General features: G+C 34.8%; 1 protein-coding gene across 1 annotated transcript in view; it reads left to right on the top strand.

The window, feature by feature from the left end:
- The window catches only part of AFG1L (AFG1 like ATPase), a 229,216-nt gene that overhangs the window by 127,921 nt on the left and 84,778 nt on the right, over positions 1-16,517 (top strand). Inside the window, exon 8 of the mRNA XM_046006748.1 lies at positions 1,663-1,721. Within this exon, the coding sequence (XP_045862704.1) occupies positions 1,663-1,721 (59 nt within the window). The remainder of the gene's footprint in view (positions 1-1,662; positions 1,722-16,517) is intronic.

Below are 16,517 nucleotides of genomic sequence, written 5' to 3'. Positions count from 1 at the left end.
ACTTATCCACTCATGTAATGATGGACATTTGGATTGCTTCCAGTTTTTGGCTATTACAAATAAAGCTGCTGTAAACATTGAGTGTATTTAAACGATCTTATTTTTTGGGACACCTGGCCAGTTCAGTTAGTGGAGCATGTGACTATTGATCTTGGAGTCATGAGTTCAAGCCCCATGTTGGGCATGGAGCCTACTTAAAAAAAAATATAAAAATATTTTATTTTCGAATGTTACCACTTATTAGCAATCATGGCTGTGAACTCTTATCATACAGTAGTGTTTTTTGTACCTTCCCCAACAACCTAATAATTAGGGAAGATTATGAAAACATCTAACTTAATAATCCACTTCCTGCATTTTACCTATTTACTCATTTGAGGTTATTGATTATAGGAAAGGAAAGATCTCATTCTGGATTTGAAAATTCCAACAGCCTGGCCAACATTATCTTACCTTTTGTAATACCCCTAAATAAATATATTAAATGTAACTGAATTAAAGCCTCTTATCCTTAATTAACCAAAGAGCTTTGCAAATACATTCTACACTGTAATGATGTTATGATGAATATTTTTCTAAAGAGAATAAATGTTTCCTAATGACCATATTTTATTTCCATAAGTAAATGTGGCAGTTGAGGTCTATCTCAGTCATCAAATTTTCTCTAACAAGGAAATACAGGAAGGAAACTCTAAAGCGTATTTTTAAAAAAATCAAGACACATAACTTAATTCACGGGTTTTATTATTGAGAAGACTTTTTACTGTTCCCATATTTATACTCTTTTTAAAAAAAATCTCATTACTTTAGATTTTACCTTTAAAAGGGATGCTTTATATGCAATAACATTACAATCTCTTGAATAATATTCCAAGTCTTTTTATTTTTTTTTCAGGAAGAAAAAACAAAAGAGAAAATGAAGAAAAATATGGAAAGCTTAAAATTTGCTATCTCTTTCCACTTCTTTGCTCTTGACAGTGTGTGTTCATGTGTGTGCATATGTCTGAACATACATGCACTGTGACACATGCATATTCTAAAGCAAAAATTACTATAGCTGTTTATTATTTTATAACTATTAAATGGATAGTCTTTTGAGAATGGAATTTTAATTTTTAGATAATTTCTCTTAAAGTAGAGTGGCCTTGGTGTCATTTACCTTTATGTTAAATATGTAATCTTGATACAAATACATGCACAGTTCTGTCTTTTGATGTGTTTTCTTAAAAGGCTAATCTTGTTAAACATTTTTAATTGTGTACTGAGAATTTTTACTATAGATTGAGATAAAGGGCAATATAATTCCTTTCCCAGTAAAATTCTGTATATTGAAATATTAAATACTTTAAAAAATATCTGATGTTGAGTTATTGACTTAGGATTATTTGCGATTTCTTCCAAATTCCTTTATTACTTTTTTTTTACACCACAGTTCAAAGCCAATTTGATTGAATGTCTTTGATTTTCTTTCATAATTTTGTCAGTTCTTCTTATTAAGAATATAATGAATTTTGCGTAGTACCAGAATAGAAATCAATTTTGGTTATTTTTCTTTTGCATGTTTATCTTTTTTATAAATAGAAAGCTTTTTTTCTAGACTGAGATATGAGCTAACATTAGATTTAGGCTAAATAAAAAACTAATAGCAATTTTTTCTTTCAGATCTCTATAAAAATGGACTCCAAAGAGCTAACTTCGTACCATTCATTGCTGTCCTAAAGGTAAGGAAAATCACTTACTTGTGTTCACTGATTAATATCATACTCACTGATAATTAAGGGCTTTTATAGCATTGCCATGGCCTTGCATTCAAGCAAAATTAATTTTGATACTAGATAGTTACAGTCAAAGACATTAAAGAAGAAAGAATGTTTTTTTATATAGTATTCATCAATGTGTACACAGGAGGAATTATAAAATATAATCTAAATTATTGTCTAACTGAAACATTTGATAGTTTGCATTTATAAATTTTAATTTGAGGTTTGCTCATAAATATTATAGTGGAATGTTTAACCTTATACATTGATTTCTGAAAAAAATGTTTAGTGTTCTCTCTTTCTTTCAGGTTAATGGTCTTTTACATGTTTTCTCAGCTATTAAAGTTGCTATTCTAGAGTAGCATTATTACAAAAATATTCTAATATATTTAAATGTGATTGCCATCAAGTTATCATGAAATTATGTCAAGTTGAGGCACATAAATAGTTTAAATATTTGTGTGTATCATCACTGCATAGAGTTTGAAATAGTCTTCATTACAATCTGATTAGGAATAAAGTAATCTCCTTTTTCACTGTTAATTTAAATATTTTTTTACACAAGTTTTCAATAATTCTATATCCTACCAGTATTTATTGAGAACCTACTATGTGCACAGTGCTACATTAAGCATGATGGGTAGGGAAATCATGAAATAGGCTATGTTTCTTACTTATAAGTCATTTATATTCTAGTTGGGCATATAGTACATGCACGAATATCTATAACACAAGGCAAAATGAAGTACCAAATGAAAATGTACCAAAAAGGAGCATGTGTGCCAAAATATACTTCCCATAATTCTCAGTTACATATTTTTCCCAGTCTATAGCAATATAACTGAAGAAGGGATAAAGTTGTGTTATTTTTTAAAACCCAATAACCTCAAAAATTCTTATGAAGAAAGCATATAATTATATGCCCCATTGCATATAATGGGGCATCTGGATGGCCTAGTTGGTCGAGTGTGGACTTTTGATTTTGGCTCAGGTTGTGATCTCAGGGTCCTGGGATTGAGTCCCATCAGCTCTGCGCTCAGTGGGAAGTTGCTGGAGATACTCTCCCCCTCCCTTTGCCCCTCCCCCCAGCCCATACGTGCATGTTCTCTCTCTCTGTTTGTCTCTCAAATAAATAAATATTTTTAAAAAGGAGAAGAATATTTTTTCTTCAAATATTCTAAAGATATAGTCAGACAATATTTTTGAAGATGTTGTTGGTGCCAAACTTTATTCCCTGTGCTATACTTAGGAGAATTAAAACATGTATTTTCTTGACCAATTTTAAATTCCCAGACGTTTTTAATTTCTGTGAGGTATTTATAGATGTAAGGCAAAGTACTCTTTGAAGATTTATGTCGTTAGTATTTTTTTCCCCTTTGCATTCATATTTTACATTCGGGGAGAAGGTAAATCTGCAGTGTTTTCTTTATGCTGGGAATCCAAAGTGATTTGGTAGATATAGATATCAAAATATAAATAGGGAAGCTGAGAAAAATGGGTGCTAAAAATAGTACCTTCGTGTAGCAGAAAATATATAAAATATAAGAGTGAAGCCTCTAATGAAACAACTTAAAGGTTCTCAGGGAACTTTGTAGGTACATTTTTTTTTTTTAACCGCAAACCTTATTTTTTGGCCAGTAATTTTTTGTACTTTAATATATAATAACATTATTAATAAGCAACTAAATTGGCCAGATTTAATTTAAAATTTTTACCCTTTTCACCTTTAATTTTTTTTTTGAGAGAAAGGAACACCAAAGAGATAAATAATCCAAATTTGAAATTGAATAAGAACTGAAATAATTTGAAATTGAACATAAACTAAGATTTGTAGGGAATTAAATATCAGATTGGATGAGAAAATATTTAAAACATCTCATTTATTCAAAAGACTTTTCACATGTAACAAAACAGCCCGATAAATATATGCTGTGCTGGTTTCCCTAGAACTTTTTTGGTGGGCATATGTAGTTTCCCTTGTAAAAAAAGGTTGTTTCATATTTATTTAAATGATATTTTGCCTATTTACATATGCTAGCATTACCCTTTCAAATTGGCCTAGCTGAGAGAGATATTTAGCAGAAGTCAATCTTAAAACAAATAGAGAATCTTGGTTTAATCCCAGCATCCTGGGATCGAGCCCCATATTGAGCTCCCTGCTCAGCGGGAAGCCTGCTTCTCCCTCTGCCTGCTGCTCCCTGTGCTTGTGCTCTCTCTGACAAATAAATAAATAAAATCTTTTTTAAAAAAAGAGATTATAGGGGTGCCTGGGTGGCTCAGTGGGTTAAAGCCTCTGCCTTTGGCTCAGGTCATGATCCCGGGGTCCTGGGATCGAGCCCTGCATTGGGTTGTCTGCTCAGCAGGGAGCCTCCTTCCCCCCCCCCCGCCCCCCCCCCCCCCCCCGTGCCTGCCTCTCCGCCTACTTGTGATCTCTGTCTGTCAAATAAATAAATAAATAGTCTTAAAAAAAAGAAGAGATTATAAACCAAATAGAAATTTATTTGGGGAAAAGTACAGTGTAAAATCAATTTTTTCCCCTTTATGTCCTCTTCTATAAACCAAGTGATAACAAGTCTAACTCCCTACAGGAAATTGTGATTTATTGCTTGGAGTATTGCAAAAAAAAAAAAAAAAAAACCCAAAACCCCAAGAGCTTATAAAAGCTCTTAGTAAATAATAATATTGTTTATAAAGTAGTAGAAATGATGAGGAAGACTAATACGCTATTAAAAAACAAAATATGGTATATTCAAACAATGAATTATTGTTCTGCCATAAAAAAGGAATGAAATTCTGACATATGCTACATTATGGGCAAACCTTGAAAACATTTGAGAGAAGCTGGAAACAAAAGGACAAATATTATATGATTTCACTTATATGAGGTGCCTGGAAAAGGCATATTCAGAGAAACAGGAAGTAAAATAGAGGTTACCAGGGGCTGAGAGGAGAGGGGAATGAATGGTTATTGTTTCATGGGTGGGGTCTCTGTTTAGGATGATGAAAAAGTTCTGGATATAGACAATGGTAATGATTGCATAACATCGTCAGTGTACTTAATGGCGTTGAACTGTACACTTGAGAGGGTTAAAATGATAAATTCTATGTTGTGTATGTTTTACCACAATTTATTACAAAAAGAAAAAAGTCATAATACTGGAAGGGATTTATAAAGTGTTCAGGTACATTTCCTGTAGGAAGTCTTCCTAGAATAACCCCTTCAAACAAAACAAAGCAAAACAAAACAAAAAAAAAAGCAAACCGTTACATATAATTTCCACTCCCTTTTAAGTAGGGAGGCTCCTGTTTCCCTCTTACTTGCACTTTCTTTGAGTTTATTTCGATGTTCTTTTTTTAATTTCCCGAGATAAATTTTTTAAAAATCTCATTTTGACCTTCATTCCTAAATGCATTTAAGGCTATTTATTTTCCTTTAAATAGCTACATTCATTAAGTTTGATAGTATTTTCACTGTTAAGTTTAAAGTATTTTCTCATTTCTGTTGTGATTTCTTCTTTAACCCATGAACCACCTGGAAGTACGTCTCTTAATTTCCAAACAAACATAAAAAATTTTCTAGTTATACTTTTGCTATTATTTTCTTAGTAAGTGCTTGATCCCATTGTGGTTGGAGGATATGGTCTGTGCAACCTAAATCCTTTGAAATTTATTGAAATTTGCTTTATGCCCTAATATGTGGGCAATTAAAAAAAATTCTCTGTATTCTTCTTTTTTAAAATATGTATTTTTAAAGGTTTTATTTATTTATTTGACAGACAGAGATCACAAGTAGGCAGAGAGACAGGCAGAGAGAGGAAGGGAAACAGGCTCCCTGCCGTGCAGAGAGCCTGACGTGGGACTCAATTCCAGGACTCTGGGATCATGACCTGAGCTGAAGGCAGAGGCTTTAACCCACTGAGCCACCCAGGTGCCCCCTTTTAAAAAATATTTTTAAAAGTTTATTTCTTTAAGTAATTTTTACACCGTATGTAAATGACACCTCATGACCCCAAGATCAAGAGTCACATCCTCTTCCGACTGAGCCAGCCAGGCACCCCATATACTCTCCATATTCCTAAAAATAGTGAGTATTCAAATATAGTTGTTTGTGCTGGTAAATATAAACATTACACCCATTAAATTAGAATTCTTAATTATAGTGTTCAAATTTTTATTATTTTTTCCCATCAAGTACTACGAAGCTCAGGGAAAATGTCACGATGATTGTGAATTTGTCCATTTCTCTGATAATTCTGTCATTGACCTTACATATTTGGAGGCTATGTTATAAGTTGCATGCAGATTTGAAATTATTAAATATTGCTTGTGAACAGAACTCCCTTAATGACATTTTTAGGAATAATGATCATTTATTTATTTGAGAGAGAGAGAGAGATCACAAGTAGGCAGAGAGGTAGGCAGAGGGAGATGGGGAGGCAGGCTCCCTGCTGAGCAGAGAGCCCAATGCGGGACTCCATCCCAGGACCCTGAGATCATGACCTGAGCTGAAGGCAGAGGCTTAACCCACTGAGCCACCGAGGCACTCCCTTAATGACATTTTTTACTAAGTAGTAATATAAGCTCCTTTGTTTCATGCATAGTCATATGCCTGTTGAAGCATTTTTTTCATGTCTGCTTTGAATTGCACATGCATAGGGTAATTTTATTGGATAATTTTAACATCTCTGTCATCTTGAAGTTGCATATATTGATTGTCTTTTTACATTCTGTGTGAGATCTTCCTGGTTTTTGGTATGAATGAATTTCATTGGAATCTTGAACATTTTCATAATTTGTTCTAAGACTTTGGATTTTATTTTTATAATCATTTTTTATTATGGTGAAGTACATGTAATGTAAAATTTACTATTTTAACCATTCTTAAATGTACAGTTCAGTGGCATTAAGTACATTCACACTGTTGGACAACCATCACCACCATCCATCTCTAGAACTTTTACATATTCCCAAATTGAAATTCTGTACTCATTAAATAACTCCCCATTCTCCTCTACTCCTAACTCCTGCTCATTACCATTCTACTTTCTATCTCTGTGAATTTGCCATTTTTAGACACCTTACGTAAATGGAACCATATAATATTTGTCCTTTTGTTTTTGGCTTTTTTCACTTAGCATAATGTCTTCACGTTTCATCCATACTGTGTCTTGTGTTGAATTCCATCCCTTTTTAAGAAATAAAATTCCATTTTATATATATGCCACAATTTATCTATTCATCTGTTGATGGACATTGGGCTAATTCTACCTTTTGACTCTTGTGAATAATGCTGCTCTGAACACTTCTGTGCAAATATTGGTTTTAGTCTTTTTAATTCTTCCATGTATATACCCAGGAGTTGAATTTCTAGGTCATATGTAAATCTATATTGAAGTTTTTGAGGAACTGCCATACTGTTTTCCTTAGAAGCTGCACCATTTTATATTCCCACCAGCAATGCACAAGGTTTTCAGTTTCTTTACATCCTTGCCAACACTCGTCATTGTTGTTATTATTATGATGATGATTATTATAGCCACCCTAACAGGTGTAAAGTGGTAGCTCATTGTAGTTTTGATTCCTATTTCTCAAGTGATTAGTGATGTGTAGCATCTTTTCATGTGCTTATCGGCCATTTGTTTGTCATCTTTATTTCACTTTTTTTTGAGGATTTATTTATTTATTTTAGAGAGAGAGAGCGTGTTCATGTGTGAGAGGGGCAAAGGGAGAAGGAGAGAGAATCTCAAGAAGACTTCACACTGAGGGGGGAGGCCAGGGCATGGCTGGATCCCATGACCCTGAGATCATGATCGAAGCCAAAACCCAGCGTTGGTCCCTCAGCCAACTGTGTCACCCAGGAACCCGTTTGTCATCTTTAAACTTTAGTTTTAGATGGCCTTTTTGGACACTGTTCTGACAAAGGTTAGGCACCATCTTTTTACTGCCAGATACAGGTAGAAGCCCAGGTTCTATATTCAGCATCTGTTGAAAAGATGCACCTTGTTTCTGCTGGTGGAGAGGTTCCCTTGATATCATCAGGGGAAGGAAAGGTGCTCATTTTTGATGGGCAGGGATGGAAGTTTCAGTTCCCTACTTGGTCTTCTCTGACATTACTGGCAGTAGGGTTAGAGTGCCTCCTAAAAGCTTCGGAGAATATACTTCTAGACTCCTCTTTTGACTAGAGGTGGCACCCACAGTACGTGTATTTTCCCCGCAGTGTTTGCTGCAGTAAAAATTATTGTCAAAAAGTTGTCTCTTCTCTTAGGCTGCCATTTTCCTGGGCCTTTGGCTAAAGAGAGCAGACTTTTGTTGGGTCTTTATTTGTCTATGTCCATTGGCATTTTGGAGATGCTGGCTTCTTCTGCTCCAAGTCTGAAAAATTTTAAATTAAGAAGAAAAGCAGAGAACTCGCTGTTCTTTTGTTTCTCAGGTCTTGAGATCCCTAGCTGTTCTTTCTTCTTTCTACTTTTTAGCATATTCTTATGTTTATTTTTTATATAATCTCCAGGATTTTCAATTGTACATAGCAGGAGGGATAGGGAAAGGGCATATGCATCTACTTCATCTTCCCAGAAGTGGAAGTCAGTTTGTTAAATGTCCTTCTCTGACAATTCTGTTATTTCTGGTTTTGTTTTTGTGGTCTGGTTTTCTCTCCCTGGTTTTGAATCCTACTTTCCTGCTTCTTGGCGGATTTAATAATCTGTGATTGGATGCTGGGCATTGTGGGTGATTATATTGAGTGTTATTTCCTTTAAGACTGTTGGGTGTTTATTTGGCAAGTTGTTTGTCTTATTTGGCAAGTGGCAAGTTTATTATTTTTATTTTATTTTATTTCTAATAAAACAATAAATAATTTTTATTTTATTTTATTTTATTTTATTATTATTTATTTGGTTGTTTATTTGGCAAGTGGCAAGTTTCTCGCAGATCAGCTTTGTCCTTCTGAGGCTTGTTTTAAATTTCAGTAATGTGTCTAAAGTAGCCTTTACTTTAAGGCTATTTTAGCCTTTCTTTTACATGTGACCCTTCTAGGCTCTGTACTGAATCCCCTTAGTGTCACTGATACCTCTCTACTCCGGCTGTTCAGAATGCTTTGTCTTCCAGCTTTGTGTGGATTGCTCTTTCCCCAGTCTTGTGAAGTTTCCCCTTATGCACGTGCAATTTAATATTCAGCCAAAGATTATAGACATTTGCTGTGCAGATATCTAGAGCTCTTTCTCTGCATATTTCCTTTTTTAGTGAACGCTTTCATGCAAATCCCAACTGCTTCAGTTTCCCTAAACTCTGGTCACTGTCTCTTCAACTCATTTAGACTGCTGTGCTGTAGTCTAGAAATTGCCTCTGAAAGAAAGCCATGGGAAATGTAATGCTTGCTTGCCTGGTTTATTTCCTGCATCTCAGGGATTGCTGTCCTCTGCTACCTGTTGTATTACATCTGATAGCAAATGTTTTACCTGTTATGTCCAGTGTTTTATTGTGTGATGGCAGGAAGGTTAAATTGAGTTCTAAATACTCTGCTTTGACCAAAAGTGTAAGTCTCTTTCTTCCTTTTTTTTTTTTAAGTATAATTAACATACATTTTTAAATTGAAGTATAATTAATATATATTAGCCTCAGGTATACAATATATTGATTCAACAATTCTGTACATTACTCATGCTCACCACAATAAGTATATTCACCATCTGTAACCAAACAGCAGTATTACAGTATTATTGACTATGTTCCCTAAGCTGTACTTCTCATCTTCCTGACTTATTTATTTTATAACTGGAAATTTGTACCTCTTAATCCTCTTTTTCTGTTTCACCCATCCCCCACCTGGGAGCAATCATCAGTTTGTTCTCTATATTTAAGAGTCTGGTTTTTTGGTGGGTTGTCTTTTTTTTTTTTTGGTCTGTTTGTTTTTGTTTTTTTGGATTCCACATATGAGTGAAATCATACGGTATTTGTCTTTCTCTGTCTGACTTATTTCACTTAGATAATACCCTCGAGGTCCATTCATATTGTTGCAAATGGAAGGATTTCATTCTCTTTTATGGATGAGTAATATTCCATGGTGTATATATACGACAGGCATCCCATTACCTGTTATTTCTTGTCTTTTTGATTCGAGCCATTCTGACAAGATGTAAGGTGATTTGTGGTTTTGATTTATATTTTTCTGATGATGAGTGATGTTGAGCACCTTTTCTTGTGTCTCTTGGCTGTCTGTTTTTCTTCTTTGGAAAAATGTCTATTCAGGTTCTCTCCCAATCTTTTCATCCATTTACTTTGGGCTTTTTTTGGTGTTGAGTTGTATAAGTTCTTTTTTTTTTTTTTAACACAGGGAGAGGAAACACAAGCAGGGGGAGTGGGAGAGAGAGGAGCAAGTTCCCAGCTGAACATGGAGCCCGATGCGGGGCTCGATCCCAGGACCCTGGGATTGTGACCTGAGCTGAAGGCAGATGCCTAACCACCTGAGCCACCCAGGCACCCCGAGTTGTATAAGTTCTTTATGTATTTTGGATATTAACCCCTTCTTGGATATATCATTTGCAGATATCTTCTCCCACTCAGCAGGTTGCCTTTTCATTTTCTTAATGGTTTCCGTTATCTTGGTTTTTAATTGTAAAGAAGAAGACAGGATATTTTGTAATTTAGAAACTCAGAACCATATATTTTTTTCAGATACTTTAAAAATATAAGTAGGATAACTATTTTAAAAGCAGTGATGGGAACATCTTTCCCATGGTTAGAGGAATGATTTTAAATGATGGTACAGTCACATGAAAGGATATAGTATACTTACTTGGAATGATATTTTAAAAATCTTTTGATAATGTATAATAATGCTCACAAATAATGTGGGTGAAAAAATATGATGCCAGAGTATATCTGTAACTCTTAATTATGGAGATAATATACACACATAGGAAAATAATCCTGGTAATAAGTAATCCCAAAATGTAACTGGAACTTTTTTCTAGATGATAAGATTATAGATGATTTACATTTTCTCTGTTAGACTTCTATAAGATTTTTAACATTAGACTTTTCTGGAATGATCTTGTGTTATTTTTTATAATAAAACCCACTTTTTTTAAAAGCAGGTAAATTGTTGCCTACCTTTCTTAGGGAATCAGGAGACATGGAAGGACTACTCACATTCAAAGTTGAGAAATTAGCAAAAAGCAAAATGGAATGAATTAGGTCATATGTACAGAGGCTATCATGAAAAGAGTGGAATGGCGGGCATAGGAAGGAAGCAGTAGGAGCAGACAGGAGAAGTAGATACACACTAACAAGTAAAAGCACATGAAGGTTATACTTTGGAAGAACTACCTCAAGAAATGGGAAACTTTTTCAGATAAAACTTTTCTGTATTTTAAAAGAAATGATAGAAGTTATGGGTACCAATGAAATATGAGAACAGAGATAAAGTAACCATAAGATTGGATGGAAAGGGGGCACCTGGGTGGCTCAGTGGGTTAAAGCCTCTGCCTTAGGCTCAGGTCGTGATCTCAGGGTCCTGGGATTGAACCCCACATCGGGCTCTCTGCTCAGTGGGGAGCCTGCTTCCCCTGCTCTCTCTCTGCCTGCCTACTTGTGATCTTTTCTCTCTCTCTCTCTCTCTCTCTGTCAAATAAATAAAAAGATTAAAAAAAAAAAGATTGGGTGGAAAGTAAGGTGGCAGAGCTAAGAAAAATGAGGGGAGACCCATTAAAATAGTGAAGAGTATCGTGGAAAAAGCAAGTTAGGGGCATCTGGGTGGCTCAGTGGGTTAAAGCCTCTGCCTTCGGCTCGGGTCATGATCCCAGGGTCCTGGAATTGGGCCCCGCATCAGGCTCTCTGCTCAGAGGGGAGCCTGCTTCCTCCATTCTCTCTCTCTGCCTGCCTCTCTGCCTACTTGTGATCTCTGTCTGTCAGATAAATAAAATCTTAAAAAAAAAAAAGAAAAAGAAAAAGCAAGTTAAAGAATGAAAAATGCTAAAAAGAAAATTAGTGATAAAGAGACCCAGCTTATAAAAAAAATCACACAAAAGGAAGCTGGAAGAGTCAGAGAGAAAACTATTGTGAAAATGCTAGCTCTGGAAAGCAGACAACAGAGATCAAACATTCACAGAATTCATATTTCTAAGAGGAAAAAATAATACAGAGGAATAATGCATTTTTCTGGTGCATAACTGAACTTCAAGGATAAAGAAAGAGTCCTATGGTTAATTAGAAGAAAATTAGTGGGAAAAAATCAAGCTGGATTAAGACTTATTTTCTCCAAGTAGATAGTAGAATAAAATAGTTTTTACTTTGTTAAAAATAAGTATATGCCCTCTCGTTAGCTAAGCTGTCATGAAAATCTAAGCCTGTAGATACATATTTTTGGATATGTGGTGTCACAGGAGTGTACAACTCATGAAACTAATTGAACAAACTACTTAAAGATTAAGTCAAAATTAATAACCTATAGGTGGAGATATTATGGTACGAAAACATTGGTGATGATCATTGAATCTGATTAAATATTGTCTTACTCTGGTCTGCAAGTTAGTAAAATTTTTTCATAAGCAGGTGGGAACTTCTGTAATTGAGTTAACTGCAGAATGCTAAAGAATATAGAAAAGGGGCCCCAGCCCACACTAGCCGTTTGAGTGGAGTAGCGGTACATATCAGGAATATTTCCAAAGAACAAATGATGCTTAAATGAAATAAGCATATAATAAAATTTACCAGATAAAGTGGGAAAGACCACTCATCATGGAGAAGAAAACACAAGGAAAATACAGAAGCATGAGAATTACCAGTTTAAAATTTTGTGATTAGGGGGCTCCTGGGTGGGTCAGCGGGTTAAAGCCTCTGCCTTCGGCTCAGGTCATGGTCCCAGGGTCCTGGGATCAGCCCCGCATCGGGGAGCCTGCTTCCTCCTCTCTCTCTCTCTGCCTGCCTCTCTGCCTACTTGTGATCTCTATCTGTCAAATAAATCTTTTAAAAAATAATAAAATAAAATAAAATAAAATTTTGTGATTAGTAATTCTTTGAGGTTTTCATAAAATTATATGATCACTGTCCTGTTTGCTTGAAACTTGGAAATCTATTTAAAAGTCAGATCTTTATATTATTAGTTATTGTTGTTAATCTCTTACTGTGCCTAATTTATAACTTAAACTTTATTTTAGGTATGTATATAAGAAAATCTAGTAGGTATGGGGTTCAATACTGTCTGCAGTTTTAGGCATCTTAGATTGTATCTCTCACAGATAAAGCCAGGGCGACTATTGTAAATTTTAAAAATACAGTACTTAATATCCCCTCTGTGTATAAAAAAAAACGTGGTCAATACTATGATTATTGTACCGGCTTCAAATTTGAAACCCCTGACTGACCATGTGACACAATGTCCTGATTTGGCTGATTTATTCTTAAAGAATCTTTTGTTGTGATTTTAATAACATGTAGGCAGTTCTTCTACGTAGATGAACAGACGTAATTGTGAAAGCATGTGTTGGTGTCTACCTAGCACTATCCTATAAAGTTAAATACATCTGTCTCATTTCAGCCCTGCAGGACTGTGATAATCTATACCAGGAGTTGATAAACTATGGCCAGTGGCCAAATCTGGGCAGCCACCTGTTGTTGGCTAATAAAATAAAATTTTATTGAAAAACTTCATGCTTATTCATTGATATATTGTCTTTGGCCATTTTCACACCGCAGTGGCGGAGTTAAGTAGCTGTGGCACGTATAGCCTTCAAATGCTAAAATGTTTACTATCTGGCTTTTTACAGAAAGTTTTCTTATCCTGATTTATACAACATGCACAGGAAAGAGAGATAAGTGTTTAAAAGAGCATATGGCGGGGCGCCTGGGTGGCTCAGTGGGTTAAGCCGCTGCCTTCGGCTCAGGTCATGATCTCAGGGTCCTGGGATCGAGTCCCGCATCGAGCTCTCTGCTCAGCAGCGAGCCTGCTTCCCTCTCTCTCTCTCTGCCTGCCTCTCTGTCTACTTGTGATTTCTCTCTGTCAAATAGATAAAAAAAAAAAAAAAAAAAATCTTAAAAGAGCATATGGCTAGGGGTGCCTGGGTGGCTCAGTGGGTTAAAGCCTCTGCCTTTGGCTCAGGTCATGATCTCAGGGTCCTGGGATCGAGTCTCGAATCGGGCTCTCTGGCAGGGAGCCTGCTTCCTCCTGTCTCTCTGCCTGCTTCTCTGCCTAGTTGTGGTCTCTGTTTGTCAAATAAATAAACAAAATCTTAAAAAAAAATAAAAGAACATATGTATATAGCACTTCTTTTCTATAAAATATGACTTGTTTTATGTGATGGAAATCATGTGTCCCACATAGATTCATTACATTTGTAGGTCTTGCAGAAAGTGGCATTTTAAGAACTTGCTATATATGGTTGATAGAAGGGTTGAAGCTTGGGGAAACAAAAGGTAAGAGGGTGGTTCAGTATCAGTTTCAAATAATTTGGTAAGTTGAGAAATACCAGTTTTGTTAGGATCAACTTTCTTGGAAATATCTTCACTTCTATGCATTTAAGAAAATAACATCTTAAATGTGTGTTCATTGTATAATATGCATTGAACATAATCTCGTCCCATTGTAAACATTATTTAAAATCATGTGGTTGAAGGGAAAAGAGGACCAATTGATATTTTGAACAGAAGAATAATTTCCTAGGTTAATTTCAACTGGACTATTATTATTGGCTTTCTTGATACATGGATTGCCTGGCAAGCACTGCTCTTCTCATCTGACCAAATTCCAGCAATCCATGGTATTTTGAACAGCTGTTGTATATTTGGGTAAAAATCTGTCTCTCTACTCCATCACACTTAAATATACCATTGTGTCTGATGCATTCTGTAATGAGCCCTTTAAGAAATAAATGCTAGTCATAATTTTAGAGTTAAAAAAAATTCTCCATCTGAATTTCAGAGAATTCCAAAATTTTGGAGAATTCCAAAATTCAGATGGAGAAGTTTTTAAAACTTTTTATGATTTTTTTAAAGATTTTATTTTTAAGTAATCTCTACTCCAACGTGGGGCTCAAAATAACAACCCTGTGATCAAGAGTTGCATTCTCTACCCACTGAGCCAGTCAGGCATTCCTTTTTATCATTTTCTTTTCTTTTTTTTCTTTCTTTTTTTTTAAATTTATTTTTAAGTAATCTCTACATCCAACATGGGACTGAAACGAACCATCCCAAGATCAAGAGTCTCATGCTCCACCGACTGAACCAGCCAGGCACCACTTTATGATTTTCTTAATCAGTTTCACAGTATGGACAGATCTATAATAATCCCCCCATGGGCAATGTTCCCATGCAATATTTTATGTAGTGTTTTGCCACATAGTGATAGATTCTATTATCAGTAATATGGTATTTTAACTTTAATTCACACTAACATTTTAACAAACTATTTTCTTTGTTAAATTTAAAATCTTCTATTTAAAATTAGAGGAATTAAAAATTAAATTAAATTAAATGAATTAGGTGATTAATAGATTACTAAAATCACTCTGTAAGCTGGTCAGAAATAACCAGCAAGGCATTCTACAGTATCATTTTCTCTTTGATGAATGTTAGGTGGTGAAATTAGAGAAAAAGAAGATACCGCATTAAGTCTTATAAATATGAATTTCCATTTTCCTAATAAAGAGTTGTCCATTTGAAAAACATCATAATCTGATTTGGTTTAACATTTGTTGGGTGTAAATATGCAACACATAAAAGCGCTTTATAATCTGAAGTAGTAATAGCTTTGTTATTATTACTGTTTTATAGTATTTGTTTAATATTCAGGTAATAACTTCATTTCTTCTACTTGGTTGTTAATGTTTCTCAGTTGTTATGCATCCTTTATCTAAAACTTACACTAAAGGCCATGTATTAGCTTTTGGTTTGTTTCCTGAGGGATTTTTTTTTTTTTTCCTAAGTAATCTTGTATCTATAGTGAACTCTGAGAATATGTCCTATGTGATGTCTAGTTATAAACTTTAGAAAAATTGTTTATAACCTTTAGGTAAGACAGTTGAATGCTCAGACTGCCCACTACCTGCATTGGGATTTATAGACTTACTAAGTATATATTTGACATTTCTTCCTGCCACAATTTTCATGCTACTGTTGAAATTGATTTGTCGGTTTGTTCATTATAACTTGCAATACTGGAGCTTTCAGACGGCTAAGGAATCAGAAGCAGTCTTTGAGGTCAGTGTCAGCCTCACTGACGAACCTCCACTGTGTTTTCACCTGAGTCAGTGTAGCAAGGATTAATCCTTCATTAGGGCGACGTAATATCTTTACTTATGAGTTAACTTTTTATCCCTTAAGATTGGAAGAAAGAAGATATAGGAAAGTAGTAGTCTGGAATTGAAAAGAGTTCTGACTTTCCCCCACAAACTACTAAAGTGTTCACTTGAACTTCAGTATGTAATGTTTTAAGAAACAAAAGTGACTGACTCGCAGAACATTCCTGTATTTTGCCACGTTAGGCAAAAGAAGTGAAGGAAATCTATTTTCATAAGCCTATTTCATATGTATTTGAGAAAATATATTGAAGCAAATTGGCTCTTGTAACAGGCATTAAACTTTATTTGTGGTGGTGTTTTTGTGCCGTGTCCTTGAAATGAATAGATATCTAGAATAAAAGTTGTTGTAGTGTGGATTTAAAATGAAATTCTTGTCTGTCTTCATACTTTATACTTTATGTATAAATGTACACTTTATATTAGTCAGGATCTGCCTGTGGAAAAGTCATTTTGAGTGTATGCTTTG

Source organism: Meles meles, chromosome 5 (genome assembly GCF_922984935.1).
Source record: "Meles meles chromosome 5, mMelMel3.1 paternal haplotype, whole genome shotgun sequence".
Taxonomy (NCBI): Eukaryota; Metazoa; Chordata; class Mammalia; order Carnivora; family Mustelidae; genus Meles; species Meles meles.
This window is presented reverse-complemented; position numbering and strand designations above follow the sequence as displayed.